The 24,870-nt window shown below is 68.1% G+C and overlaps 10 protein-coding genes across 10 annotated transcripts; 6 read left to right on the forward strand and 4 right to left on the reverse strand.

Annotated features, from left to right (window-relative positions):
• Nucleotides 1–53: 53 nt before the first annotated feature.
• Nucleotides 54–2,945, forward strand: RHOBADRAFT_45153 (uncharacterized protein; the record flags this gene model as incomplete). Its single annotated transcript, XM_018414549.1, has 4 exons — nucleotides 54–138; nucleotides 202–335; nucleotides 427–563; nucleotides 644–2,945. Coding segments are annotated over 4 exons (2,658 nt in total), but the record flags the coding sequence as incomplete, so codon positions are not given.
• Nucleotides 2,946–3,900: 955 nt separating this feature from the next.
• Nucleotides 3,901–5,123, reverse strand: RHOBADRAFT_54456 (uncharacterized protein; the record flags this gene model as incomplete). Its single annotated transcript, XM_018417318.1, has 8 exons — nucleotides 3,901–4,024; nucleotides 4,089–4,117; nucleotides 4,190–4,256; nucleotides 4,583–4,637; nucleotides 4,703–4,725; nucleotides 4,790–4,858; nucleotides 4,933–4,950; nucleotides 5,017–5,123. The coding sequence occupies 8 exons, from the start codon at nucleotides 5,121–5,123 to the stop codon at nucleotides 3,901–3,903; spliced, it is 492 nt and encodes a 163-aa protein (XP_018269911.1).
• A 351-nt stretch (nucleotides 5,124–5,474) lies between these two features.
• Nucleotides 5,475–7,660, forward strand: RHOBADRAFT_54457 (uncharacterized protein; the record flags this gene model as incomplete). The annotated part of the gene is made up of 7 exons (XM_018417319.1): nucleotides 5,475–5,685; nucleotides 5,750–6,079; nucleotides 6,140–6,409; nucleotides 6,481–6,663; nucleotides 6,736–6,798; nucleotides 6,867–7,070; nucleotides 7,144–7,660. 7 exons carry the CDS (start codon nucleotides 5,475–5,477, stop codon nucleotides 7,617–7,619), a joined length of 1,737 nt encoding a protein of 578 aa, XP_018269912.1. The 3' UTR covers nucleotides 7,620–7,660.
• Nucleotides 7,661–7,845: 185 nt separating this feature from the next.
• RHOBADRAFT_16473 (uncharacterized protein) lies at nucleotides 7,846–8,751 on the reverse strand (the record flags this gene model as incomplete). Its single annotated transcript, XM_018412319.1, has 4 exons — nucleotides 7,846–7,939; nucleotides 8,071–8,282; nucleotides 8,366–8,514; nucleotides 8,568–8,751. The coding sequence occupies 4 exons, from the start codon at nucleotides 8,749–8,751 to the stop codon at nucleotides 7,846–7,848; spliced, it is 639 nt and encodes a 212-aa protein (XP_018269913.1).
• A 2,525-nt stretch (nucleotides 8,752–11,276) lies between these two features.
• On the forward strand, nucleotides 11,277–13,271 carry RHOBADRAFT_54459 (uncharacterized protein; the record flags this gene model as incomplete). The annotated part of the gene is made up of 2 exons (XM_018417320.1): nucleotides 11,277–12,329; nucleotides 12,417–13,271. 2 exons carry the CDS (start codon nucleotides 11,277–11,279, stop codon nucleotides 12,654–12,656), a joined length of 1,293 nt encoding a protein of 430 aa, XP_018269914.1. The 3' UTR covers nucleotides 12,657–13,271.
• A 49-nt stretch (nucleotides 13,272–13,320) lies between these two features.
• On the reverse strand, nucleotides 13,321–15,286 carry RHOBADRAFT_54460 (uncharacterized protein; the record flags this gene model as incomplete). The annotated part of the gene is made up of 6 exons (XM_018417321.1): nucleotides 13,321–13,849; nucleotides 14,000–14,298; nucleotides 14,402–14,496; nucleotides 14,563–14,764; nucleotides 14,833–14,936; nucleotides 15,010–15,286. 6 exons carry the CDS (start codon nucleotides 15,284–15,286, stop codon nucleotides 13,360–13,362), a joined length of 1,467 nt encoding a protein of 488 aa, XP_018269915.1. The 3' UTR covers nucleotides 13,321–13,359.
• A 165-nt stretch (nucleotides 15,287–15,451) lies between these two features.
• Nucleotides 15,452–17,491, forward strand: RHOBADRAFT_54461 (uncharacterized protein; the record flags this gene model as incomplete). Its single annotated transcript, XM_018417322.1, has 6 exons — nucleotides 15,452–15,503; nucleotides 15,576–15,679; nucleotides 15,763–15,822; nucleotides 15,888–16,814; nucleotides 16,894–17,182; nucleotides 17,307–17,491. 6 exons carry the CDS (start codon nucleotides 15,452–15,454, stop codon nucleotides 17,489–17,491), a joined length of 1,617 nt encoding a protein of 538 aa, XP_018269916.1.
• Nucleotides 17,492–18,214: 723 nt separating this feature from the next.
• Nucleotides 18,215–19,765, forward strand: RHOBADRAFT_45160 (uncharacterized protein; the record flags this gene model as incomplete). The annotated part of the gene is made up of 7 exons (XM_018414550.1): nucleotides 18,215–18,323; nucleotides 18,397–18,436; nucleotides 18,512–18,645; nucleotides 18,725–18,986; nucleotides 19,071–19,258; nucleotides 19,333–19,488; nucleotides 19,554–19,765. The coding sequence occupies 7 exons, from the start codon at nucleotides 18,215–18,217 to the stop codon at nucleotides 19,763–19,765; spliced, it is 1,101 nt and encodes a 366-aa protein (XP_018269917.1).
• Nucleotides 19,766–20,484: 719 nt separating this feature from the next.
• Nucleotides 20,485–22,233, reverse strand: RHOBADRAFT_45161 (uncharacterized protein; the record flags this gene model as incomplete). The annotated part of the gene is made up of 7 exons (XM_018414551.1): nucleotides 20,485–20,744; nucleotides 20,810–20,934; nucleotides 21,018–21,161; nucleotides 21,272–21,524; nucleotides 21,598–21,698; nucleotides 21,776–22,046; nucleotides 22,107–22,233. The coding sequence occupies 7 exons, from the start codon at nucleotides 22,231–22,233 to the stop codon at nucleotides 20,485–20,487; spliced, it is 1,281 nt and encodes a 426-aa protein (XP_018269918.1).
• A 115-nt stretch (nucleotides 22,234–22,348) lies between these two features.
• On the forward strand, nucleotides 22,349–24,843 carry RHOBADRAFT_54463 (uncharacterized protein; the record flags this gene model as incomplete). Its single annotated transcript, XM_018417323.1, has 11 exons — nucleotides 22,349–22,420; nucleotides 22,487–22,548; nucleotides 22,658–22,852; nucleotides 22,932–23,014; nucleotides 23,125–23,326; nucleotides 23,406–23,571; nucleotides 23,665–23,733; nucleotides 23,837–23,856; nucleotides 23,934–24,099; nucleotides 24,314–24,529; nucleotides 24,660–24,843. 11 exons carry the CDS (start codon nucleotides 22,349–22,351, stop codon nucleotides 24,735–24,737), a joined length of 1,329 nt encoding a protein of 442 aa, XP_018269919.1. The 3' UTR covers nucleotides 24,738–24,843.
• Between the last annotated feature and the right edge of the window lie 27 nt (nucleotides 24,844–24,870).

The following is a 24,870-nucleotide window of genomic DNA, read 5'->3' on the forward strand; positions in this document are numbered from 1 at the left end:
CGACCGCACCACCCACCACTGCGCCCCGCACTCGTCAACCCGCCGCCGCCCAGCCTCCTCCTGTCGTCCCGCGCAACCCCGACCTGCAGCACGTCGCCCGCACCGTCCTCAAGGCAAAGCGCATCGCCGTCGTATGCGGTACGTCCCTCTTCTCTCTCCTACCCATGCCCTCGACACGAGCCTCACCCCTCGACCCACCAGGCGCCGGCATCTCGACCGCAACCGGCATCCCCGACTTTCGCTCGGGCGCAGGCCTGTTCGAGTCGCTCAAGAAGCAGTACCCCGATGCTCGTCTCTCGAGCGGCAAGGACCTCTTTGACGTCGGCCTCTTCCAGGTGCGTCCTCGCTCTCCCTCTGCCCCCTCGCTCGCCCTCGGCTCGCCATTGTTGACTGACTTTGGCCCCTTGTCCCCGTCACCCTACCCAGTCCGAGCAGACGGCATCCATCTTCTACAACATGATCGCGGCCCTCCACAAGCAGGCCGATGGCGTCGCCCCGACCGCGTTCCACTCGTGGCTCAAACAGCTCGACAACGACGGCAAGCTGTTCCGCGTCTACACCCAGTGCGTCGCGCTCGCTCTCCTCGCCCCCCCCTCTCTCTCTGCAGAACAACCCACTGACATAGCCCGGAGCCACCCTGCAGGAACATCGACGCGCTCGAGGAAAAGGCGGGCTTGACCTACGGCCTCGGCGACAAGACGCTCCCGCTCCCGCCTCGTCGCCGCACCGCCGCACCGCGCTCGCCGTCCAAGTCGAGCACGACCGCGACGAGCGCCCACGCGAGCGGCAGCACGACGCCGCTGCCCGCCGCCTCGGCGTCGTCGGCCCTCGGCCCGACCTCGTCCCAGATGTCGCTCGCGTCGTCGACGGCGAGCACGGCCTCGACGTCGTACCCGACGCCGCGCTCGTCCCAGTCGCCGCCGCCGACCCACTCGACCATCCCGCGGTGCATCCCGCTCCACGGCCACCTGTCGACCCTCTCGTGCTCGTTCTGCAAGCTCGTGACCCCGACCGCGGCGTACCTCGACCTCCTCAGCTCGGGCACGGCCCCCTTGTGCCCGGCGTGCCTCGCCAAGGAGGCCCTGCGCTCGGCCGCCGGCGAGCGCGCGCGCGGCGTCGGCGTCCTCAGGCCCGACGTCGTCCTGTACGGCGAGGAGCACAAGGACGGCGAGCGCGTCGGCGAGATCACGCAGCGCGACCTCATGGGCCAGCGGCCCGACTTGCTCCTCGTCGTCGGCACGACGCTCAAGGTCAAGGGCACAAAGCGCCTCGTGCGCGAGCTCGCAAAGGTCATCAAGCCCGTCTCGGCGTCGTCGACCGCCTCGTCCTCGTCGTCGACCTCGGCGCCCACGACGACGACGACGACCTCGTCGTCGACCAAGCAGGCGCCCGTGCACACGATCTACCTCAACGCCGAGTTCCCCTCGCCCGCGCGTGAGTGGGCCGACGTGTTTGACGTGTGGTGCCGCGGTGACATCCAGGAGTTTGTCGCCGCGCTCGCGCGCGAGGCGGGTCGGGTCGAGAGCGAGGCGAGGGAGCGGGACGAGAGGAGGAGGGCCCGGGTCGAGAAGGCGCAGGGGAGGAAGAGGGCGGCCGAGGAGGCGGCAGCGGCCGGTGGGGCGGGCGCGAGCGCCGCGACGAGCGCCAAGGTCGGCAGCGCAGCGGCACTGACGGCGGCCCCGAGCCCGATCAAGGCGGCGCGCCCGCCGCCACTCGACCGGTCGCACCTCCCGACCGTCCGCAGCCCGACCAAGGCGGCCCTCGGGTCCGCCGCCGCCGCCGGCGCGCTCCCGCTCCTCCTCCCGCGCCCGTCCGCCCTCCCGCTCCTCCCGCTCGAGAACGCGCCCGAGCCGAGCCGGGCTCGCGTCCGCACGCGCGCCGTCACGCCGCCCGCTTCGCCTGCGTCGGCCTCGGCGTCGGCGTCGGCGTCAGCGGCGGCGCATCACGCCGGCGCGTACTCGCTCGTGGCGGCGTCCACCGGCGCGACGGCCGGCGCGCCGCCCGCCAAGCGTCCTCGCACGCGCGCGTCGCCTCCTGCGCCCGCCACGAGCGCGAGCGCGCCGCGCCCGCAGCCGTTCGCGCTCGAGCTGTCGCCGCCGCCGCGCCCGGGCTCGGCTTCGGGATCGAGCTCGCGCTCGTCGGCGACGAGGTCGTCGTCGACGGCGGCGGCGCCGGTCAGCTCAAGCGCGACGCCGGCCTTCCCGTACAGCCTCCCGGCGCTGCCGCCGCTCTCGTCGGCGCCGTCGCAGGCCAAGCCGACTCGTGGCGAGGCCCTCGTGCGCTCGGCGCCGCTCGTCGACGGCGCGGGCAAGCTCCTCCTTGTCCGCTCGGCGTCGAGCTCGAGCCTGTCGAGCGTCGCGTCGTCGCACGGCCTCGGCGGCGACGACGACATGGACGACGAGCGCGCCGACAGCCTGACGGCGCACGACATTGCCGTCGTCGTCGCCGACTCGGCCGAGGAGGACTCGGCGGCGTCGCCTGCGCCGGGCTCGTCGCAGCGCAAGCGTGGGCGCCCGACCGTCAAGCGCTCGGGCACCTCGACGTCCGCCTCGACCTCGATGTCGACGTCGACGTCGAACAGCACGGCCTCGAGCCGCAAGAGCAAGCGCTCGAGCACGACGAGCCCGGGCGCGAGCGCGACCACGTCGCGCCGCACGACGCGCTCGTCGCCGCACGGCGTCGGGGTCCGTGCGCGCCGCTCGTCGCGCGCCTCGACGGCGAGCGCGACACAGAGCTCGCTCGACGCTGCCGCGACGAGGCGCACGAGCCCGGGTGCGAGCACGAGCGCGAGCGCGGCGGCGGCCAAGCCCGTCGTGCTCAAGAGCGTGGCCAAGGGCAAGGGCGCCAAGGCGCACGAGCAGGAGCACGTGCAGGCGCAGACGAGGCTCGCGTTCGAGGTGACGAAGAAGCGGGTCGGGGACGTGACGGGGACGAAGCGGCGCTGAGGAGGGGCCGAGGGAGCGAGCGCGCGAGGAGGACGACGGGCGATGGGAGGGAAGGAGAGGAGCGCTTGCAGAGGACGCTTGTACTGCTTGATGTGAATCGATGTGAGCTGCATACCCTTTTCATCGGCCGGCTCTCGCCTCGTCGAGATGCTCTCTGCTCCCGCGAGGACTTTGCGAGAGGCCTGAACGCGAGCGTGCGCAGACTGTCGCTCTCAAGCTCTGTGAACGATGGACAGCTCGCTTGCCTCGTGCGGCGGACAGCTCGCTAGCCGGGTGAGCGCACACGGGCTGCAGGCTCGAAGCTGTAGCGCAGCTCGGCGGCGAGAGGAGCTAGAGGAGCGAAAGCGCGAGCAAAGCCTCGACTTGGGAAGGCCACGTGGCACGAGGTCGTCTCTCTCGGCCCGACACCTCGTCGAGGTACGCTCGTAGTATTCTCAACAGCTAGAAATGTACACAAAGATTGGACGAGAGACTCTGAGCCCACATGAGAGGCACGCCGACTGACGACCGGCGACGAGAAAGTGCGTCGAAATCTTGCCGGCGCAGTGGGCGAGACGAGACGGCGAAAGTTCGGGTGAGCCTGCGAAGACGCAGGAGGATCGATGACGACGAAGGAGGTGAAGAGGAGGAGGATCGACGAGGTTGGGGAAGGAGAGGAGGAGGAGGACGAGGGAGGGAACGAGGGTCAGCACTCGATCAGGAGCGCTGAGTACGCCGCTGCTCGTCCTTGTCGGTCCTTGTGCTTGTGTGCATGATGTGCATGATGTGCTTGTGGAACTGCTTGGTAACGCCCTGCTTGATGACCTCGTTCAGAATGCCCTTGACCTCGACGCCTTAACCTCGGCGCCTTGACCTCCTCGACGACGACGCCTTGACCTCGACCCGACCAACGACGACGACGACGACGGCGACGGCGAAGATAAAGATAATAACGAGGTAGAACGATGTAAAGTTGCTAAAGTCCGAACACGATCCCGCTCGTCGAAGAAGATCTCGCTCGGCGCAAGAGCTCGTAAAGCTTCTCGCCCTGCTGCTCCATCTGGATGTCCTGCCGAGTATAATGCGCGCGCCCACCCAAACTCGGGACGTAGAACATCGTAGATCTGGTAGAATGAGAACCGCCCGGACGAGCCGACGACGCACCGGTTAAGTGGCCTCGAGAAGCACGAGTGCTGCACGACGAGGAGGACGGCGTGAGCCTGCGTCCTGCGCGAGGATAAGGATGAAGAGATATCGAGACGCACCGAAGCAGGAATCTTGTCGAACGCGAACCGGGGCGAGCGAGACTTGACGACGTGGCCGAGAGCGGATCTGCGAGCGGGTCCGGGCGACGCAGAACAAGGTCAGCGCTCGATCAAGGAAACGCTGAGTGCTCCATCATGCTCTTGTCCTGCGACCCGCGCCACTCTCCTCCCGGGGCGAGTGCGTCCGGTCACGGCAGAGCGTCAAAACACCTCCTTGAGCCGGGCGAGCGCGGACGAGACGACGCCCGACGGACCGGTGCAGCTATCTCGCAAGCGCCTGCCAGAGGAGGCGTATCCCGTGAGGGCACGGTGAGCCCGCCGTGAGAAGTTGCGACAGGCGGATTCCCGGCGAGGCAGGCCGAGTTCGGATCAGGCCCGAGCGAGACGACGCACAGGGCAAAGGCGGCTGTATGGACGAGGTAGGTCGAGGTTGCGGCACTGCGGACGGCTGTGGGCCCGAGAGAGGTCAGGCACGCCTCCCTGAGGCGGAGAAAAGAGGAGCGCGAGACGGACCTTGGCTGCGCTCAGTGCTCGACCTGCAGAAACGGTGCGAGTCAGCTCCTGGATGGTCTCGCAGGCACGAGGGAGAGTTGGACGCACCAGGCGAGCGGACCACAGGCGTCCTGCGGTGATGCCGAGCGAGGGCGAAATGACTGCGTGTCGAGCGGCCTGAGCGAACGAGGGGAAGGGGCACGAGTCAGTTCTCCTGCCGCTAGGGAGGAGTACAGAGGGTGTTGACGCACCATAGAAGAGCTTGGAGGCTTGTCAGGCTCTTGGGCGAGGCTCAGGCGGTGTTGGCGAGGAGGACGAGGTGGGAGCCTGGCGACTAGGCGGCGGGGGCGAGCCGAGTGGGCGAGGGCGGTGCTGGCGGTGGGGGTGGGAGGCCGCGCTCCAGCTGTGGCAGCAAGGCTGGTGGTGCTTGCGGCAAGGCCATGGCGAGTTGTGGGTGGGGGGAAGAGGGCAGAGCAGGAGGAGGAGGAGAGCAGGAGGCGAGCCACCTCTCACGCACTTCGGGCGGGGCCAGGGCCTGCTCAGACCGAGTACAGTAGCGTCTTGGATCGTAGACACGGGCGCAGCTCTCGCTCTCGAGGTCCAGTCGTGGCCACAGCACTCGGGACTGATGAGAACGGAGAACAGCACCCACGCGCAACGAGAGGGGCCTGGACTGGCTGCGCCGGGGTTCGCCATGCTTGCTGCGGCTGGTAGCAGCAGTCTGACCCTCTGGTTCGCGCGAGAGCCGCGCGAGGCGAGAGCGACCGCGAGCACCGCCTCTTCCCCGACAACCATGCTCGCACGGCCACTCGCAGCCCTCGTGCTGCTCTGTGCCGCCACTGCACGCGCACTAGCAGCGCCAACAAGCCCGCCACAACCCGAGTCGTACCGCGAGTCGCTGCGGCTCACCTCGTTCCCCGACGGCAAGGTCCTCTCCGACTTCACCTTCACCCTCGACGGGCCCTGGCACGAGCGCGGCAACGAGGTCGCCCTCAACACAGTCGGTGCGTCCTCCTCTCCCTCCCAGCCTCGCACGAGCCAACGTCGCTGACACTCCTCCCCCCACAGCCCACCACCACACGCTCCTCCCGAGGCTCCTCACCTCGCTCATCCGCCAGCACCGCGTCGCCTCGTTCCACCTCACCCTCTCGTCCGGCCGCTGGCTCCCGACGTGGCCGATCCACCTCCCCGCCGAGCTCCCGGCGTCCGGCATCGAGCTCACCGCCTGGCTCGAGGTCCTCGAGGGCGAGTCGGACGGCGACGAGCGCAAGCGGTGGCAGGCCTTCACGAGCGCCGTGAGCGGGCTCTTCTGCGCGGGCGTCGTGGCAGACGGCGTCGAGACGAGCACGACCAGCCCGACCTGGGCGGTCCCGTTCGAGGGTCCAGGAGACGCAGCCGGTGCGCCCACTTTCCCTACCCCTCTTGACGACGTCTTGAGCCGACACCTTCCCTACACAGAGCACCGCCTGTACCGCCTCAGCATGCCCCGACTCGCCGCCGCCTGCACCGAATCCCTCACCCCTTTCCTCTCCCTCCTTCCCTGCGCCTCGCACGCCGGCCTCAGCTCGTTCCTCAACCCGCATCGCCTCTTCGACGGCGAGTGGACCCTCATCGGCATCCAGTTCGCCAAGGACGACGAGCACGAGACGGCGCGCCTTGCGCTCGAGGTTGGCAGCGTGCAGGACCCGGTCAGGAGGGACCGGCTGACGGGGCAGATGGGCCGACGAGGTGCGCCCGCTCGTTTCCCAATCTTCCCTTCCCTGCGTACCACACACTGATCCCGCTCTTCTGTCCCGCAGAGTTCTCCCTCAAGAGCCTGTACGACCGCGCCCTGTCGACCTCGTGCCCGGTCGCCAACGCCTCGACCATCGAGCTCGTCGTCCCGACCCACTCAACCAACCCGTTCTCGATCGAGCCAGACCGTGCTCGAGTGCTCAAGAACGTCGACGGCCGCGACGTGGCCATCTGGGACGTGCAGCAAGGTGCGCCCCTCGCTCCTCGACCTCTCTCGATTCGGCCTCTCGCGCACAACGACTGACTTGCTCTGCCCGCAGCTCTCGAAACGGCGCAACTCGACGTGAGCTTGACGTGGCCCGGCGAGAACGTGTTCCAGCACCGTGCGTCCCGTCTCTCTTGCGCCCCTCGAACCTCGTTTTCATACTCACCCTCGCAATTGTCGTCGCAGCACTGCGCTCCAAGCTCCCCGTCCCGCCGCTCACAGTGCGGCGCATCACGCACGCTGTCGGCGTTGAGCGAGGGCGTATCGGCGTCGAGGTCGTCAACAACCTCGAGGACGAGGCCGAGGTCGTGTGGGGCGAGAGCTGGCCATGGTGGCTGCGAGGGTACCTCAGCACGCTCGAGGCGACGCTCAACGGTACCACGTCGACCGGTGCGTCTCCCTCTCCCTGCCCCTCTCGCTCTCGCTACGATTCGCTCATGCCCTCGCCCTCTCGCGCGCACAGACCTCGTCGCCGACCTCGACTACACGCCCTCGATCGCCCGCAAGCGGCCGACCTCGCTCCAGGCGCTCCTGAGCATCCCGCCACGCACGACGGCGCGCCTCCTCCTCGCGTACGAGACGGCGAGCCTGTGGTACACCGAGTACCCCTCGGACGCCAACCGCGGCTTCTCCGTTCCCGGCGCCTCCCTCACGCTCCTCTCGCCTCCTCCGCCGCCGTCGCACGACACGCCATCTTCGTCAGCTCTGCAAATCGGCGACGACGGCTTCCTCGCACTGCGCCCGCCGCGCCTGCGCCTCACTACGCCGACGACGCTCGTCAGCCTCCCGACGCCCGACTTCTCGATGCCGTACAACGTCATCATCCTCACGAGTACCGTCATTGCGCTCTACTTTGGCAGCGTCCTCAACGGCATGGTGCGCAGGTGGTGGGTCGTCGACGTCGCGCCGGCAGGGGAGGACAAGGTCAAGGACGAGTAGAACTCGCGACGAGGCAGGAGGGAAACACAGCTGTATCTCGCAGTCTCTCTTGTACTCTCTCTCTCTTCTCGTCCATGCAGCGAGATTTGAGAGTGACGAGAGCGCGAGGCAAACCATCTCTCGGCGAGGACGCTCGAGCCTCTCTCGCTTTTCGCTCTCGCTCGAGCTTCTCTGAGCATCTCGACCTCGTTGCAATACCAGCACCACCCTCTCGCCGCTCAACCTCTCACCGCATGTCGACGCACTCGAACGGCGCATCGTCGTCGACTTGGCAGTGCCCGCCGTCCTCGTCGACGTCCGTGTAGAGCGGAAGGGGCGGGCTGTGCGCGAGGGGAGGGGGCAGGACAGTGTAAGTGCTCGACTCGTCCGACGCTCGAGGCACAGAGGGAGAAGGAGTCCGAGAGAGATTGAGGAGGAAGAGAGAGAGAGAGAGAGAGAAAGATAAGCTCACTGAGGATGGAAAGCGCCTCCCTCGCCGCACGCCGCGACAGCGCCCATGCCCGGCGGGTCCGTGATGCGGAACACGCCGCACTGCGGCTCATCGTCAGAGGCACTCGGCGCGCACACGACGGCGATGGCCTCGCGGAGGAGGAGCTGGAACCCGAGGTGCGTGTGCAGGTCGAGCGACGAGAGGAAGATGGACTGGGTCGGGTGCGTGTGGATCTGCGAGTCGGGACGAGAGGAGAGGCGAAGTTCGTGGTCAGAGCTGGATGAGGTGAGGAAGGGAAGAGAATTCGAGGACGCACCCAGCCGAGCGTCATGAGACCTCGCTCCTCCTGGAACGCGAACGTTTCCTCGTCGTTGGTCGCCGTACACGTGTCGGGCGTACCCGCCTGCTTCGGGACGAGCAAATGCGACACGACAAGCCTGTCGTCCTTCTGCTGCGGCAGGGAGCCTCATGAGCGCCTCCTTGGTAGAGTCTTGAGAAGGAAAGAGGGAGAAGGGGACGTGCCTGCGTCCCGAGGAGCAAGCCGCACGTCTCGATGTTGAGCGCGGTGTTGTGCGCCGCGACGACGTTCATGAAGTGCGAGATCAGCCGCGAGGGAAGAACGACAGGTCGCAGAACGACGCCGGCCTCGTTGCGAGCTGCGGGAGGAACGTTCGAGGCGCCGTAAGTCTCAATCGACGACATGCGCAGCTCGTGTCGGACGAATGGCGCACGGCACGAACACATTGACGCGAAAGCGAGACTCACCGACAGGCCCTGCGACGTCGCTCGGTCCTCCTGCCCCTCGTCCCGCTCGAGCCCCGTCCTGCTCGTCCCGCATCGCCAACGCCGCAAAGCTCTGCCCGAGCGCGTGCACACCGCCGTGACCGCCACCGAAGGACGACGCCGGAGCCGGAGAAGGAGACGAGGGCGCAGGCGAGGGCGCTGAGGGCGCTGGCCGGCCGACGAGGCTGTCGTGCTTGAGAAGGCCGAACGGCTCGGGCGTCGGCGTCGTCGCCGGTGGAGCTGAGGGGCCTGGCGGAGGCGCACGAGAAGACGAAAGAGGTGCCGAGGGCGGGAGAGGGGCGACGGGCGCGATGGGCGGGACGAGGTGAGGAGGAAAGGAGGAAGGTGGGAAGGGTGGTGGGCCGAGCGAGGCAGGTCCCGGCGGCGGCGGCGGGTACGAGTGTAGGTACTGATGAGGGACGGCGTGATGGCGAATCTGGCCCGTCCGCCGGGGCGGGTTGGGCGGCGGCGGCGGTGCGGCCTGGGAAGGGGCACGTGCGGTGGACTCGGCGGACGAGCCCACCCCCGACGGGTCGACTGGCCAGCTCGGCCTCGCGTACGAGCCAAACGGTGCCCCCGCGAGAGGAGGCGGCCGCCACGCCGCAGCTTGCGCTCCTGCGGGCGCCCAGGGCGCGCCGACGACCTCGCCTCGCGGCGCGAGGCCCGCGTCTCCTGCGACGTCGTCCTCGTCCGAGCTACCGCCGTCGCCGGGGAGCGGCATCGGGGCACTCGGCTGCTGCGCCGCCGCCTCGTAGCGCCTCGGCGGCGCGTGCCACCCGTTCGACGCCGGCGACGCCGGCACCCGCTCGACCGCCTCACCGAGCTTGGGGATGCGCCGCCCGTCTCCTCGCGGGACGAGCTCGCCCGCACTCGTCGGCTCGAGCGCCGCCGCACCTCCTGCCCCGTCGTCGCCCTCGTCCCCTGCGCCAGGCTCGGGGAGCGCACCCTGCGCCGCCTGCCCGCTCGCCGCACCGCTCGCTCCCGAGCCCGAGTGCGAGTGCGCCCGGCTGAAGGCAGCCCGAAGCCGGTTGGCCCTCGGCGGCGCCGGATCGTGCGTCTGCGGGCCTGAGCGGCGCGGGTGCGCGCCGGGCGCAGGCGGCGGGTCGTGCGAGGGCCCGGGGCCGTCGCGGTAGACGGTGGCGGCGGTCGTGACGGTGTTGCGGAGAGTGAGGGCGGGAGAATGAGAAGGCAGGTGAGGAGAGGAGGTCGGGGTCGGGGTCGTGGCGCGGGAGGAAGAGGCGGATGAGCGGGAGGCGTAGAACGAGGTGGTGCGCGCGATGAGGTGGTTCATTAGAGCGGCGTGGGCGGTCGAAGCGGTGGTGATGTGCTGTGCGCAAGGCGATGAAGGAGAATCAGCTTCGTGGGCTAGTTGCGACGAGCCGTCGAGCCGAACGCGAGGAAGGTCTGGCGCACCTGTCGCAAGAACTCGAGCTGCGCGCCCGTCAACGAGCGCCAGTCGGGGTGATGGTACGGCAGGACCTCCGTGAGCAGCTTGAGGACGGTGGCGGCCCGGACAAAGGCCATCTGCGAGTGCGCGAGGAAGGTCAACGACGGAAAGGCGGACGAGGGGAAGGTGACGGTGGGCGCACGTCGTAGTTGCCCTCGTTGCGGTACACCTCGCTCCTGTGGATAGGGTACGCTGTGAGCTCGGCTCAGGTCGAGAAGGAGGGAAAGGGAAGAGGACGCACTCAGTCGAGAGCTTGCGGAGGCCGTCGAGCCACAGGTGGAGCGGGAGCTTGGTGTCCCAGCTGCTCGCGACGATCTCGTCTGCAAGGTCGGCGAGCTGCGCGTAGGAGCGCGGCGGCTCTGCTGCAGTCGCGCCGGTGGCTGTCGGCCTGCTCGTGGTCGGACGAGGAGCCGGGGCGGCGGCGGGCGGCGGTGCAGGAACCGGCTGGGCGAGGGCAGCGGGTGCCCTGCGCTTGCGGAACAGGGCTGGGGCCATGTCGCGCAGCCTCGAGAGCAGACTCGGCGTGCGGCTGGAAGCGAGCAAGATGAGCGAGCGGCGGGCCGGCGGCCGGCGAGCGCCGACGTGTCGGCGGAGAATCCGGCGGACAGGCGCTCGCGGCTCACCGAGGCGTGAGTCCAAGTCTGAGGTTTGAGGTGCGCAGCTGTGCACTCCAAGGCAGAGCTGAGCACGCCAGCTCGGGGGCGAGAAGGCGAGAACGAGAGGGCCGGACGGAACTGAGTTCGCCGGCACGAGCGAGCGTCCAAGGTCGGCATCGATTAGCGCCGTTGTGCTCGCTCAGCGACTTGGGGCTTGTCCACCATCCACTCGCTGCGTGCTCTCCTCGCCGTCGAGCCAGCACACTCTCTGCCGCATCGCTCGCCCGCCCGTCGCCGCCTCGCCAGCGCCCACCAACGTGGGGTCCCGCCTCGCCCTCTTCCTCATCACTCGCAACTCTCACCCGCTCCCACCACAACCTCGGCACACCTCGCACCTCGCCATGGCCGAGTCGCCGCCAACTGGCCGCTCCCGCTCTGGCTCGACCGGCCTCGGTCGCCCCGCCCTGCCCCTCGCCATGCCGCCCTCGTCCTCCTCCTCCCCCCGTGACTCGCAGCAGGCCACGTCCCCCTCGAGCGCACTCTCCCAGTCCCTCAAGGCCTTTGCCGACCTCGCCCTCCACGACTCGACGAGCCCCGCCGCCCGAAACCCGCTCGACTCGGCAGAGTTCCGCGAGGCGTTCCAGCACGCCCGCCGGGCCAGCTTTGGCGCGACCAACACGTCGTCCGCGGTCACTACCACCACCACCACCCAGCCGAACACGGTCCCGGCCCTGTCGACCTCGCCCTCGTCGTCGTCCGAGGCCGGCTCAGTCCCGACCCCGTCGTCCTCTCCGCCCTCGAGCACCCTCTCGCTCCCCAAGACCCGCTCGGGCGCGCCAACCTCGACGACCGCGAGCACCAAGGCCGTTCGCGCACCCTCGTCGACCCTCGGCGGCGTGTGCGAGCGCCCCGAGCTCGAGTTTGAGCAGCGCGGCGGCTCGCTCGCCCTCGACGACGACGACCTCGCCGCCGACCCGTGCATGTCGGCCCCGGCCGCACGACACATCGCGCCCGCCGTCACGCCCCCGGCGGGCTCGGCGGCCGCGACCGGCGGCGGCATCTTTGCCGGCGGCGCGCGCTGGGGCTGGCCCGGCACGGTCGCCGGCTCGGCCAACGCGGGCCCGCTCAGCCCGCCCGCCGTCGAGCCCTTCTCGCTCGGTCACGGCCGGCGCGGATCGTTCTCGTTCGGCGCCGGGTCGAGCACGGCCGCGTCGGCGGCGGGCATCCAGGCGTCGACCTCGCCCGGCGCCGCGTCGTCGTCGTCGAGCTCGGCGGCGACTGTCCTCGCGACAAGCCCGCCCGCGGCAGACCCGCTCCGCATGATGCAGCCGCTTGGAAGGGTCGTGTCGGCCGGCGCGGCGCTCCAGACGGCGCAGGACGGCGGCAAGAACGGCGTCGGCGATGGACTCGGCCTGTTCCGCCGCTTCTCGATCAGCGGCATCGGCGCGCGCAAGGTGCGCCCGGCTGTCCTCACCTGTCTCTCTTCGCCCTGTTCTACCGAGGGCGCCAGACTGACTAGCTGTCGAACGTACCGACCGCAGAACCGCGCCGTCCCTTCATCGCCTCCGTCAAGCGGCTTCTCAGCCCAGCCCGCCCCGACCCTCCTCGAGCCGACGCACGCCACCCTTCCTCCTCCCGTCCCGACCTCGGCGAGCGCGACGGCCGAGCCGACGCGCCGTGGCAGGACGCTGAGCCCGCCGGTCGGTGCGGCGGCAACGGGCACGAGGGGCAAGAGGAGGATCAGCCCCATGGGCGAGAAGATCCTCCGCGGCGGGTACTAGGCGCGCCGAGCAGCTCTCACGCGCTCGTCGGCGTCGCGAGAAGAGCACAGGCGCCGCGACGGCGCGTCGCCGGACCGCAAGAGCAGGCTCGAGCGCTCCGACGAGCGCCATCTCCCCAGCCTCCTTCCTCGTCCCTCCCTCTCGACTCTCCCGCATCTCTCCTCGCTCGCTCGGGAGCACCCACTCTCTCTGTCACCTTGCCCTCTCTCGCCATCGACCTCGCCCTGGCTCCCTCGCCGCCACCCATCTCTGTTATTGTACACCTCCTCAGCCCGACCCTCCCTCGCCCTCACGACCACCTCACGACGTCGACTCACCTCTCGACCACCTCTCGCTCCCCCCGTCTCGTCCTTTATCAAGCCGGTCCCTCGAAACAAGCCTCAAAAGACGGTCATTCTCTCCCGCCTCCTTGTCTAGCTCTCCCCTCTCCTCCTTCGTGTCGTTACTTCTCCCCTCGTCCGTGTCCTACTCGTCCTTCCTCTGTCATTGTCTCCCTCCTGGACTAGCCGGTCTCTCGTCCCCCTTCTGCTCGTCGTCGCCTTCTCTCGTTCGCCTGCCCTTTCTCTCCTTCTCTTTGTCTGGAATCAAACCTTGTCGGTACCTGTCGCGCAGCAGAGCATGCACTCACGACGAGGGGAGAAGAGAGAGACTGAGAGAGAAAGCGCGCAGAGAGATGAACCGCTCGTCGTTGCACGCGAGGAGCTCAACCTCCCGCCGGCCCTCGTCGCCCTCGCTCCCGCCGCTCGACGTCGACCCGAGCACCCTGCTGCCCCGCTCTTCGCCGCCGGCTCCTCCACGCGCTCACCGCCTCCCGGGTCACCTCGTCGCCGCTCGTCGCTATCGAGCGCACGCTCCCCTCGCTCGTCCTCGGCGGCACCTGCTCTCGCGCCGCCGCCCGCTCGACTCTCCGGCTCCACCCGTACTCGCTCGCCGCGGCGCCCTCTGCGCGCCCGCCCAGGCCCTCGAGCGCCTCGAGCGCACGCCGTCGCGCGCCGAGCTCGTCGCTGATCGCCTGCGCAACCTGCTCCGTCGTCGCGCGGCCGTCGCCGCCGCCCGCCGCCAGCGCACCGCCGCCCGAGGTCGAGGTCGAGCGCAGGACGCGAGGAGGGCGGAAGAGGAGGACGACAAAGGCGGCGATGACGAGGAGGACGAGGAGGAAGATGAGCTGGCACTTGCCCGAGCGGCGCTGGTACCTGTGGATGGTGACGAGGTCGAAAGGGAGGGACGATGAGGGGGGAAGAGAGCGAAGACAGTGAGGGAAGAGAAGAAGGAAGGAGAGGGGCCCAAGAGTCAGTGCGGTCGAACGACGAGAGGAGGAGAAAGCGAGGCCCGCTCAGACGCACCTCGTCGCCTCTCTCAGCTCCTGCGCCGCGCCCCTCACCTCGGTGCTCATGACCTCGACGTTCCAGTCGACGCGGTCGAGGAGCGTGCCCTGGTCGATGACGAGCGAGCTCAGGTCCTTGAACAGGTCGGCGAGGTCGGCAATCGACTGGGCGATCGACGCGATCTCGGTCGAGCGTTGGTCGGCGGCTGCGGTCGACGACGAGGACGACTGATGCGAAGCGAAGAACTGCTGCTGGGCGAGCGAGGGCGTCGACGCGCCGGCCGAGGGGGAGGAGCTCGACGAGAGGGCCGAGCGGGACTGCGGGCGAGGCGAGCAGCTCGTCAGTCCCACACAACCATACATCTCGCCGCGACAGAGTCTCGGAGGTGAGGTAGAAGAGATGAGGAACGTGAGGACGCACCGCCTGCTCGTCCTCGGCGAGGGCGACAAGTGGGTCGTAGACGGTCGTCGCGCGGTTCTGCAGCTCAACCGCCTTGGACTCGTTGCCGCGCAGCTCTGCGCACAGGGATTCGAGTTAGTGTCGTCGTTGCTGCACATGGCGGCGAGGAAGAGGGGACGCACGACGGAGGTACTCGGCCTGGTTCTTGCGAAAGACGGTGCTGAGGGCCTGCACCTTTGTGGCGAGGGCCGTCTGGACGTTGGCGGCCATGACGAGGTCGATGCGCTTGACCTCGGCGTGTGCGGCATCTCGAGGACGCGACGCGAGGAGCTGCTGCGACTGGACGGCGATGCGGCGGATGTGGGCCTGGCACGCGCGAAAGTCCTGCGTGCGTCGGGCGAGGGCGGTCAGGTTCGTGAGGCGGGGAGTGAGGGCCACGAGAGAGGACGGACCGAGGTGATGGAGGTGGCGAGGGCTTGGATCTCGCGCTCCTCGGCCGAGCGGTCCTTGAAGCCGGGCAAGAGGTGCTTGGCGTGGAGCTTGTCGAGGTGGGCGACTGCACGGCGGAGGAGCGCGAGTCAGTTGGGCGTCTCGGGGGCAGACAGAGTGTGTGAAGGGTGGGGGCGCACTCTTTGGCTTGACCTGGCGCACGAGCGAGTCGACCTGGTCGGCCTCGTCGACCCAGCGAGGAGGGAGAGCGTCGTCGTGTGGAGCGCGTTGCGGGATGGCCGGGGTGCGGAGCTGGTTGCCGCCGATGAGGCCGGCCTCTTCGTCCCCCAAGTCGTCGTCGTCGTACGTGTAGCGGGTGAACGGGGTCGACGGGGTGGGGCGGGCGGCCGAGTCGCGGTACGAGAGGAAGAGCGAGGTGCGCGAGCGGGTGACGGGCTGGCTGGCGAGGGTGACCATGGTCCCACAAGCACGCTTGTGGAGCGCTGGCCTGCCCGGTCGAGGGGCGACAGCGAGGCGGAGGTCCGGGAGGTTGAGGGACTTTGGTCGCGACGACGACGACGACGAGGTGGCGGCTCACCCTCTCGCTCCCTCACCGCCACCAGAGTATAGACTCGGCCCAGCATGGCTCAACAGCCCCCCTCCACCGCCACCAGCACCGACCTGTTCGAGAACTGTCCGTCCCCCCCTCCTCTCCTCGTCCTCCTCCCGCACCCACCTCCCTGCTCACACCTTTGTCCCCACACAGACGTCTACTACGCCGCAGAGGCAGCCAGACTCGCCCGCACCGCCTGTCAAGAGCGCACTCAGCTCGCAGCTCGCGTCGAGGCCCTCGAAGGCCAACTCGCTCTCGTGAGTCTGTGGCGGTGCTCCTCGCCCTTGTCGCCCCTTGTCCCGTACAGGGAGCTGACATTTGCCCTGCACACCCCTCGCAGGCCAAGCTCGGTCATGTCGAGCAACAGATAAAGGCGCGCAACGCCCAGAAACAACTCGATGTGCGCACCACCTCGCCCTCGTCCCTCCCCCACACGAGCCCTCGCGCTGACCTCGTCTCCCACAGATCGTCGGCGGCGACCAGATCGTCTACTGCGTCCTCGACGGCGACGGCTGCATCTTTAACCGCACTCTCGTCGCCAAGGGCCGCGACGGCGGGCGCGAGGCCGCCATCCTCCTCACCAAGAGCATCGACGACTATGCGTCGAGCCGCGGCATCAAGGGCCAACTCACCATGGTCGTCCACCTGTACCTCAACAAGGCCGGCCTCGCGCGCGTCCTCCAGACGTGCGGCATCGCCGACGAGGCCACCTTCTCGGCCTTCCTCGTCGGCCTCAACGCGGCCCACCCGCTCATCCTCGTGTCCGACGTCGGCCCGTCCAAGGAGGCGTGCGACGCCAAGCTCACCCAGACCCTCAAGCTGTACGCCAAGCTCCCGTCGACCAAGCTCGTCCTCGCCGGCGCCGCGCACGACGGCGGCTACGCCCACCTCTTCTCGTCGCTCGAGACCGAGGCGCCCGTCCTGTTCGACAAGGTGACGCTCCTCAAGAGCTACGACGACCTCGCGTTCGAGCTCAAGCGCCTCAACCTCCGCACGACAACGTTCGACGGCCTGTTCGAGAACAAGAAGCTCGTCGCGCACGGCAACGGCAACCATCACCACTCGGCGGCGGCGTCGGGCTCGGGCACGCCGGCAGGCCTGCAGCCACCTCAGCTCCTCGCGACGCCCCGCAAGTCGTCGCCCGCCGTCGTGCAGCACACGACGCCGGCGCAGGTCGCCGTCGCCTCGTCCTCCTCGTCGACCGCGACGCCGACGTCGGCCAAGGCGCCCAAGACGCCGCGCTCGCTGTCGGCCAAGATGGCCAAGCTGTCGCTCGCGGCGGCGGCCCTCGCGCCACCTGTCCCGATCGTGTTCGGCGACACGGTCGAGGCGCAGGACGAGGAGCTCAAGAGCTCGAAGAAGAAGAAGCTGCGCGAGATCGACCCGACCAAGGTGCGTCCTCGCTTTCTCTTGCTCTCTCGACCTCTCGTGCCGCAGAGACTCACAGCCTGTCGTCCCTCGCCCGCTGCAGCCGCTGTACAAGCAGGCGTTCGGCCCGCCCTGCAACCGCCACTACCTTCTCTCGCCCTCGTCCCCCCTGTACTGCGCCTCGTCGACCTCGGCCGCGCCGTGCAAGTACTCGCACGCCTACGCCCTCACGCCGCAGCAGCTCGCGACGCTGCGCACCGACGCGGCCAAGTCGCCGTGCTTCGCCGCGCTCAAGGGCCGGATCTGCAGCGACGAAGCGTGCTTCGCCGGGCATGTGTGCCCGAGGGGCGCGAGGTGTCTGTACGGCTCAAAGTGCAAGTTCAACGCGCCGGGTGCGTCCTCGCGACCTTTCTCCTCGTCCTCGTCCTCCCCTACCTCCTTCCTCCATCTGCCCTCTTCCCTCCTCTCTTCCGCTGTTGCGCACGCCGTACTGACACTATTCTCTGTGCGACGCAGGCATGCACCCGCCGGGCACCAAGGGCCGCAGCGATGGCTGGGCGTGGCGCGGCGACCTGTACGCCGGCGACGGCGCCGCGCTCGCCGGCTCGGGCCTGCCGCGCAAGGGCCCGGCGTACGAGGTGCGCGAGTACGGCACGACGTCGGGCAGCGAGGGGTACGAGACGACGAGCAGCTTGGACTGAGCGGGCGCTCGAGGTTGGGCAGGGCGGGCGACAGGGGCGGGCATGACTGGACGGCGGGCGGTAAGGGCGGCGGGCCGTGAGTGTAATGCCTTTCGTCCCTCCTCTTCCCTCTTCGTCGGTCTGTGCAGGTGGCGCGCGAGGCTGTGCGCGTTCAGCTTCTCTCTCGGTGTTCGTCGGCGGCGCTGCGGTGGAGGAGGACGAGGTCTCGGGAGGACCAGGTGCGTCCCCATCCACCTCATCTACCACTTCCGGTCGTACATCGAGCTCACTGTTTCTGCCTGCAGCAGGAACTCGCCGCTCGCGACCACAAGGAGGCGTTGTCGACGTCCCCAGCTCGCGGCCTTCTCAAGTCGCGTCTTGCGCTCTCCCGCCTCGCCCTCATCGCCGGTCGCCGCCGCGCTCGCCTCGACAACTTCTTCTACCCTTGCTGCACATCTCGAGCCTTCGCACGCAGCGGCGGGCGTCGTCCGGCCTCGTCGTCGCTCGAGCCGTCCGCTGTATGCGGCGTCTCCTTTCCCCTTCTCGCCGGACCCTCACCCTCGGTCAAGGAGAGCCGCAGCACTCGCTCGCCCTCGGTCTCGCACAAGAAGGGCCTCGCTCTCGCGTGTGCCTCTCTTCTTCCTTCCTCTCACTCTTGCCCCCTCCCCCTCGACGACCACCCTCGTCCCTTCTCGACCTCACCCTCACCCTCACCCGCCACCACCACCACCTCTCAGCCCCATCATGCAGTCGTCGATGAACGTCCCCGACCAGTTCCGCGCCGCCCAGTTCACCGAGAAGAACGGGCAGCTCGAGATCAAGCCGACGCAGCTCGGCGAGGTCAAGGCCGACGGTGCGTCTCCCTCTCTCTCCTCGTCGTCGTCGTCGTCGTCGAGGTCGAGACTGACTCTGTCCTCGTCTCGCAGAGTGCGTCATCAAGGTCCACGTGTGCGGCCTCCACTCGACGTGCGTCCCCCTCTCCCTCTCTCCTTTCGCGCACGAGCCTCGACCGGGAGCCGACCCCTTCTCACCCGCCCGCAGCGACGAGCTCCTCAAGCACGACCTGCTTCCCGACATGCGCTACCCGATGATCCCGGGCGGCGTTGTCGTCGGCGAGATCGCCAAGCCGGCCCAGCAGGGCAAGCGCAACCTCAAGGAGGGCACGCGCGTCGTCGGTCCGTCCTCGTCTCTCCCTCTCTCTCTGCCTCATCTACGCCGACAAGGACCTGCGACTGACACACCCTACGCTCGCAGCCATCACGTTCATGCGCGGCCTCGCCGAGTACGTCGCCGTCAACGAGGCCATGGTGATCGAGCTGCCCAAGGGTTTCCACTCGGGCGACAAGCAGCTCGAGGCGCCCATCTGCGCGTTCGACGCGACGCGCGTCTGGGTCGCGCACGAGCGCTGCCACGACGAGCTCAAGCGCATGAACGACGCTGAGCGTCGCCTCGTCAAGGACCTCAACGAGCGCATGGGGTTCAAGGGCGACGGCGTCCTCGTCGTGTACGGTCAAGGGTGCGTCCCTCTTTCTCTCTCTCCTTCTGTGTCGACGACGCAGCACTGACTCTCGCACCACCATCCTCCCCCTCCCTCTCGCAGCGGATTTGCCAAGGTCGCGCTCGACATGATCAAGATGGCCAAGCAGGACCGCAAGGTGATCCTCGTCGCCACGTCGGACCGCTGGTCGGCCGGCGACTACGGCCTCAAGGACGACTGCCTCGTCGTCGTCGGCAAGCACAACGTCGCCGACGAGCTCAAGAAGCTCGGCGGCGCCCAGGGCATCATGTGTGCGTCCGCGCTTTCTCTCTCGAGGTCGTCGACGGACGACGCACTGACCCACTCGCTCCCGCACGACTCGCAGGCGTCGACATGCCGATTCAGCAGGTCGAGCAGCTCCTCGACGGCTGCCGCTTCCACTCGTCGATCGTCCTCCTCTCGCCTCGCCAGGACAAGGCGATGCAGCTCCCGATCGGCGCGTCCCTCTCTCTCTCTTTCTCGCCGTCTCGAGCTCGAGGCCGTGACTGACCCTCTCCCTCCTCCTCCTCCCTCTCTCGACCTCGCCTCCTCGGCCTCGCCGCACAGCCAACATCCTCGCCAAGTCGATGACGCTGCACGGCCAGCCGCTCGTCACGCACAAGCAGCTCGAGCACGCCATGCAGCTCGCCGACAAGCACGGCCTGCGCGCGCCGGTCAAGCAGTTCAACTTTGACGAGGGCGGGGTGCGCCAGGGCTGGGCGGCCGTCGAGGGACGCGAGCAGTTCGAGGCGGCGGTCGTCGTCGTGTCGCGCTCGTGAGGAGCCCTCTCCCTCTCTCTGCCGTAGCCTCCCCCTCTCGCCTCGTCGTCGCCTTTGCATTCAAAGCTTTGCCCTCACTTTTCGCCTCTCTTTCTCTCTCTCGCTCTCTCTCTCGCTCTCTCTCTCGCGTTCTCTTCTTCCCGTGGAGGGCTGCGCCTCGCCCCGCTTCTCGAGAGGTTGGCGAGCGAAAGCAGAGCGAGCAGGCGAGGAGCTTGCAAGCGAGAACAAGACGTCGAGGTCCCGCCACCGCGAAGCCGCTCCCTCGTTCTGAGCACTGTGTGACGACGACAGAGCGACGAGCGACCGACGAACGAGAGGGCAGTGCGAGGCGGCTCACAGACAGAGGGTCCGAGCGAACCTTCTCAAGTGGACGAGCTTCCGAAGGAAAACTCTCGCTCCTGCTCCTCGTTCGCCTCGGCTGCTGAGCAGACCTGTCGAGCAGCCCTCTGAGCTCGAGCCCAGCAGCTTGGGCGACTGAACGGAGGGGGAACGAGGGCCGAGGTGGGAGGAGAACGAAGGAGGCGAGCGGCGAGGAGAGTCGAACGCGGATTGTGCGAGCTGCAGAGCTGCGCTCGCACGAGAAGCGATTCTGCCGTACTGAAAGGCTCTCGCTCGACCTGCTCGACGATCCCGGCATCTTCGAGCGAGCTTTCGGCTCGTCTCACGCCTCAGCGCCTCTCGAATGCCGAGAAGGGCCGACCTTGCAGTTCCCTCCCGCGCTACCGCTGCACGATCTTCCACCTCTCGGCCTCGACCTTTGCCCGTCCCTCCTTGTCCAACCGCCCAAGCGCGTCCCTCCTCCCCCTCGCGCGCATGGCCTCGAGCGCCCAGCCGCCCATGCCGACCGCCCACACGAGCGTCGCGGCGTAGTAAAAATTGGCGTTGCCGGCCGTCGACGCGAGCCACATGTGCGAAAAGGCGGGCAGGAGCGACAGGGCGTACAGCGGGACGAGGGCGTGGAAGATCGGGGTCGAGACGTCTGCGGGCCCGAGCGCGGTCAATGAGGGCTTGCTCGGTCGAGAACGAGAGAGAGGGGGGACGTACGAGGCAGGAGCTCGGAGTAGCAGGCGAGGAGGGCGTGCCACAGGGCCCAGTCACCCAAGGTCGGGTAGCTTTTGAGGAGCGCGACTGCGCCGACGAGCAGGGTCGCCGCAAAGAGGGGATCGTTCCTGCGTCCAAGACCCACCATTAAGCTCGACTCGGTCCGGTCCGAAGGAGAAGGAGGGAGCAGGATGGAGGAGGAGGGACGCACCTGTAGAAGATGCACAGCGGCGCGACGTAGACGGCCGGGTGGAGCGCAAACACGACGAGGAAGAAGGCGCGGAAGTGATCGAACATCTCGATGAAGAAGTACCACGTCAGGCCGATGTTGGGCGTCAGATCGGGGACTGTGAGACTGGGTGCGGGTCGAGGGCGGGGGTGAAGCGAGGGTGCGACGAGGAGGGGAGGCAAGAGAGAAAGAGTGAGCGTCTGAATATGCCGAGGGAGACGGTGACGAGGACGCACATGACACCGTAGACGCTGTTGAGGAACGCCCAGCTGCCCGTCAGCCACCGGCTCAAGCCGAGCAGCACGGCCTGGTGCAGCGCAAACGCCGCCGTGCCCTCGACTGCGCTTGCCGCGAGCGACTGCGCGTCTCGCCGCGAGCGCTTGACGATGGCCTGGTGGGCGACGAGGATGACGGGCACGAGAAGGAGGACCGGGTGGAGCGAGAGGTGGGCCGCGAGGGAAAGGTGGAAGGCGGCGAGGACGAGCGAGCCTGTGCGAGAGGCGTGCGAGTCAGTGCCGAGACACGTTGCGACGATCCCGAGGCGATGAAAAGAGAGACGAACCATCGAGCGCCGAGTTGAGGGCGAGGGCGAGGAACAGGTTGGTGAAGGTGGTCGACGAGCGCGCGAGGGTGGTTGCGACCGTAAAGGGGTGGAAGAGGTAGCTATTTCGGGGGGCACAGGGGCTGTCAGTCTGCTGGTCTGGTGCAGGCGCACGTTGACGATGGTAAGGGGCACGCACAGGGCTGCGACGGTGGCCCGACTCCAGCGCTTCTCGGTGCGGTCGACGGGTTCAGGTCCACGGTCTCGCGCTCGGGCGATGCGGCCGAGTGCGCAGGCTGCGACGAGGTCTGCTGCGGTCCACGCGGCAAAGCTGAGCCAGGGCGGAGCCGAGTCGGGGTGGACGAGGGGTCCGACGAGTGCGAGGACGAGGGGAGGGTGGTGGAACGAGCCGGCGGCGTAGGGGTCGAGTGGGGGTGAGAGGTTGGTGGCGAGGTGGTGGCCTTCCTGGACTGTGTGCGCACGGGTGTCAGTGCTGCTCGCTGTGTGAGAGACGAGGGGAGGAGACGGACGGCGGACGAGGGCCGAGAGGGGGGTCGCGAGCTCGTTGCGGGTTGCGAGGGATGTGGGCCAGCTGGTGGCGAGTGCGAGTGCTGCTCTCAAGAGTGCGGCTGGTGCGAGTATGGCGGCCGAGTCCATGCTGAACGGAGCCGGGCAGAGGATCCGGGCCAAGCGAAGAGTGAGCCGGACTGTAACTGTCCTCCTCCACCTCTCTCGCTCCCTCGTCGTCTCGCTCTTGACACTGCTGCTCAACATGACTCGCTCAAGCTCTACTACCACCCGCTTCGGCTCGCTCGTCCCCTTTGCCGAGCCCGCCGCCATCAGGGTGAGCCTTCCCCCGCCCACTCTTCATCAGCTGCATCGCCCACACTCACCCTCTCTGCCCCTGCAGGACCTCCCGAGCCCTTACTACAACGAGTCGCACCACCAGCTCCGCCGCGCAGCCCGCAAATGGTCCGCCCTCCCCTCCCCCTCCTCCTCCTCCTCCCGCCCCCACCTCGCCATCATCGGCTGACCCTTTCCTCCCCTGTCTTCCTCCCTCCCCTCGAAACCACCCACACAGGGCCGACGAGTACATCATGGACATCCCGTTCGAGTGGGAGGAGGAGACAAAGACGGTCGACCCGGCCGTGTACAAGGCCGCCGCAGACGCCGGCATCGTCACCTGCCTCGCCTGGGGCACCCGCATCCCCAAGAAGTGGGCAAAGCCCGACGGCACCGTCTTTGGCGGCGTCAAAGTCGAGGAATGGGACGGCTTGTACGTCCTCTCCTTCCTCGAGTCGATCTTTCCTTCTCCCTCTCGACGTGACTGACCCTCTCTCGGTCGTCGCACGCAGCCACGACCTGATCCTCATCGATGAGCTGCACCGCAACGGCTCGCTCGGCGTCGGCCAGGGCCTCTTTGGTGGCCTGCAGATCGGTGCGTCCTCGCCTTCTTCGCCTCGCGAGCGCGCTTCTCGCCCTCCTCGGCATCGCCATTTGTCCCCCTCTTTACGGACGCCTCCCTGACTCTCTATCGCCCTCACCCAGGGTGCCCGCCGATCTACCACTTTGGCTCGCAGGAGCTCCAGGACCGCGTCCTGCCCGACATCATGGCCGGCAAGAAGCGCGTCTGCCTCGCCATCACCGAGCCCGAGGCCGGCTCGGACGTCAAGAACCTGTCGACCGAGGCCGTCTTGTCGGACGACGGCAAGCACTACATCGTCAACGGCACCAAGAAGTGGATCACGAAGTGCGTCCCGCTCTCCCTCCCTCGCTCTCTCTCTCGTCCGCCGACGGCCACACTGACCCCCTGCTCTCTACGCCCGCAGCGGCATCTACTCGGACTACTTCACGACGGCCGTGCGCACGTCGGGCAAGGCGGGCGACATGGCCGGCGTCTCGTTCCTCCTCATCCCCAACGGCGAGGGCGTCACGCGCCGCCGCATGAACATGTCGGGCCAGCACTGCGCCGGCACGACCTTCATCACGTTCGAGGTGCGTCTCGAGGCCGTGCCTCTCTCTTTCATCCCTTGCGAGCCGTGAGGAGGGAGAACGAGCGCTCATGATTGCGTGCGGCGGGCCGAGCAGGACGTCAAGGTGCCGGTCGAGAACCTCATCGGCAAGGTCGGCGAGGGCTTCAAGTGCATCATGAACAACGTGCGTCGGCTGTGTCCTCTCTGTCGTCCTCTCACTGTCCTCGTCGTCGGGCTCGAACCGCGAACTGACCTTCTTAAATTGCCTCGCCTCTCGCCTCCTCCAGTTCCGCCATGAGCGCCTCATGTCCGTCCGCCTCTCCCTCCTTCTCTCTCTCTCGTTCTACGACGAGGAGCCTAACGCAGACCTCCTCACCTTTACAGGATCTCGATCGTCGCGCAGCGCATCGCGCGCGTCGCGCTCGAGGACTCGCTCACGTACGCGCACAAGCGGCGCGTGTTCGGCAAGCGCCTCGTCGACAGCGAGGTCATCCGCAACAAGGTGGCGCACATGAGTCGCGTCATCGAGGCGCAGCAGGCGTGGCTCGAGGTGCGCTCGCACCCCTTCTTCTTCTCCTCCCTCGCCTCCTCTCCTCGCCTCCTCTCCCTCGCCTTCGCCTGCCCCTCCTTCCCTCGCCCATCCCTGCCTTTGTTGTCTTCTCCTGCCCTGCCCGCCGCACCCTGTCGTGGCTCCTTCGCGCCTCTCGAACGATCACGAGCAGGCGCCGACTGACCCTGTCCCTCTCTCTGCCCCTCGCCCACAGTCGATCGTCTACGCCTCGGAGCACCTCCCGCACGACCTCGCCAACCAGCGCCTCGGCGGCACGACGGCCCTCCTCAAGGCGCACTGCGGCATCACGCTCGAGCTCGTCGCGCGCGAGGCGGTCCAGATCATGGGCGGCATCGCGCACACGAGGGGCGGCGTCGGCGAGAGGGTCGAGAGGATCAGGAGGGACGTCAAGGGCGTCGTCATTCCGGGAGTGCGTCGTCGCCGTTCCTCTCTGTTTCCTCGCTCGAGCGCGGTCCCCTTTTCCCATCGGGACCGAGCCCAGGCGTTCGTCGTACTTGAGATTGTCGACAGCCACTGACACGCTCTCACCCGTCTTGCAGGGCAGCGAGGAGATCATGCTCGACAACGGCATCAAGCAGGAGCTCCGACTCGCCCTCGGCCTCGGCGCAAAGCTCTGAGCGCCTCTTCCACCGAGCCCGTCTCTCGACGCCAGCGCCTCTCTCGTCCTCTTCCTCCTTCTCTGGCTGTACTGTCGCGATCCGCAATCAAGTAGTGCTCTCGGTCTCTATCCTCGAGAGCGAGTGCGAGAGA

Source organism: Rhodotorula graminis, assembly GCF_001329695.1.
Source record: "Rhodotorula graminis WP1 unplaced genomic scaffold RHOBAscaffold_9, whole genome shotgun sequence".
NCBI lineage: Eukaryota > Fungi > Basidiomycota > Microbotryomycetes > Sporidiobolales > Sporidiobolaceae > Rhodotorula > Rhodotorula graminis.